General features: G+C 41.0%; 1 protein-coding gene across 1 annotated transcript; it reads right to left on the reverse strand.

Annotated features, from left to right (window-relative positions):
* Positions 1–587: 587 nt before the first annotated feature.
* On the reverse strand, positions 588–1550 carry LOC119730462. The gene is made up of 2 exons (XM_038203382.1): positions 1451–1550; positions 588–1229 (listed from the first exon to the last, which is right to left on the reverse strand). The coding sequence occupies exons 1-2, from the start codon at positions 1548–1550 to the stop codon at positions 787–789; spliced, it is 543 nt and encodes a 180-aa protein (XP_038059310.1). The 3' UTR covers positions 588–786.
* Positions 1551–2210: the final 660 nt, after the last annotated feature.

Below are 2210 nucleotides of genomic sequence, written 5' to 3' on the forward strand. Positions count from 1 at the left end.
GTTTGTCATTTAGTTGGCTTCAGGTCATTTTCTCATTTTCGATTTGACTGCTTCTTTAGAGACGGCTTCCATCTTTATTTTATGTAAAAATACTCCAGTAGAAATAACCTTTGCTGCAAGACAAAACATTTACGTTTTCATGCTTCCACGATGATGTAAAGACCCAAAATGGTCTAGACGTAATATCAAACCAAAAAAAAAAGAGAGAAACGATGACTTATTGTGTAAGACATAAAGTAAATCACAGAGAGCAGCCAGTGGTTTTACTGGGCATTTACTGCCGCTATAATGTCACAAATGACGGTTTCTGTTTCCTGATGCCACTCGTCTACTGTTTCCGTGTTTGTTATCCAATCATCTCTGTAGCCATTGTCAATTGTCATCAGTGTTGTAGTCGAGACCTGGAAGTCCGAGACCGAGACCGAGACCGAGACCTGGAGGTCCGAGACCAAGACCGAGACCGAGACCGAGACCTTGAGGTCCGAGACCGAGACCGAGACCTGAAGGTCCGAGACCGAGACCGAGACCGAGACATCGAGACCGCATGTGTAAATTACATACATGTAATAAAATTAGACTCATAGTAATTGAAATGAAAGTCTTTTATTGATGTAAAACAAACTGAGTATGTCTTGTGCTGTTAGATAATTACTGTTAAATCCTTTGTGTACTTGTTTTACAATAATACTGTACTTGATAATACAATAGTTATTAACAACCATTTGTTCTGTCGGATTCTGGAATGTGCCAGAAAAGGTTTTTTTTTTGTATAGGTACAGGTCCCTTTCACAGAATATCTTCATTGCACTTCAGAAACATCAAAATGAACAGCATCTCTGCTGACAAACGTGCACGATGTGGGCGCATGATGATCCCTCCCCTGCTGGAGATTCTCTCCACAGGGGCAGATGATGCTGGCACTGAGAGAACTTTACATGCCAGCTTGTACAGGGTTGGAAGCTTTTTGGCCATGTCCTGCCAAAACTGTAGGGCACTCAGGATAGATTGAGATTCGCTGACCACCTGAAGATACTTCACAAGTTGCCGCCTAGTTGTGTCCTCTTGTGAAGGCCCCCCACTTCTGTGTCTGTGTCGGCTATATTTGGCGAGGAGGCGTGGAACTTTCGCAGGAACTTCCTCTTCCTCTTCACTTGATGTTGAAATACCATGGGTATGGGGGGTGACATCTTCAGAAAGAGAGTTAGCATCAGCCTCAGTGATGACCAAATCTAATACAAAACATTAAAATTTAAAAGATTCATTCAGGGTAATAGTTATATTAGTTTTGGTTTCCCATGGTGCAGACAGACTGACGCATTTGTAGAAGCATTTTAAAGCCACAAGACAGGCAACTACCTCTTTTGTGCAGCAACCTCGAAATTGCAAACTTAAATTTTCAACAGCCAATACAAAATCCATACAAGTTAAAATTAGTTTAACTTTAAATTACCTTGCAACATTTCTTTCAACTCCTCCCTGGTGTGTCTGAGGGAATATGCATCTGTGTCAATGACGACATCAATGTCTAACCACTGGTCATGGTCATGCATTGTTATTGGGGGTGTTCTTAATCATAATAATGAACATTTAAATGTTAATTTGTGTTACTTACTTGGCTTTATGGGCACGACTTAAATGCCTAGTGAATGCTGAACTTGTCCCCGATCTCTCCGTGATTCGATTTGTGGTTGAGCGGAAAATGCAAACTGCAGAATGTTTCTTGTTACCTGCTTTGACGTCCATGATCTCTTTATTGTCCTTAAAACCAAATCTTATCACAGCAGAATTACTGGACATCTTGCGTAAATTGTAAAAAAAAAAACAGCGAAAACTTTATTTTATCGTGCTACTCTAGCGAACTCGTACTGTAGTGAATGCTCCTGTTTGCACCATGCGCCATGCACCTGTTTACCATTCACAACGAGTAGTTCGTGTTTTGGTCGTAGCTAGGAACTCGCTCCCAATTTTTATTGAACTCATGATGCGCGCATGAAGCCGATGGCACAAGCACACACAAGATCGCTGCGTGCAAGCTCACACAACCAAAAGCGAGGTTGTCTCCACGTACTGCAAGTTTTCTAAAACTATTTGCTATCTGTTTATCGTGATAAATGATCTCGAACGAATACGGTTAATCGAATAAATTTGTGCAATGTATATATTGTACACAATGGGAAATATTTGCTGATCTCGATGTCGAGACCAGCAAA

The sequence above is a fragment of the Patiria miniata genome, unplaced genomic scaffold (assembly GCF_015706575.1).
Source record: "Patiria miniata isolate m_02_andy unplaced genomic scaffold, ASM1570657v1 HiC_scaffold_1, whole genome shotgun sequence".
NCBI classification, from domain to species: Eukaryota; Metazoa; Echinodermata; class Asteroidea; order Valvatida; family Asterinidae; genus Patiria; species Patiria miniata.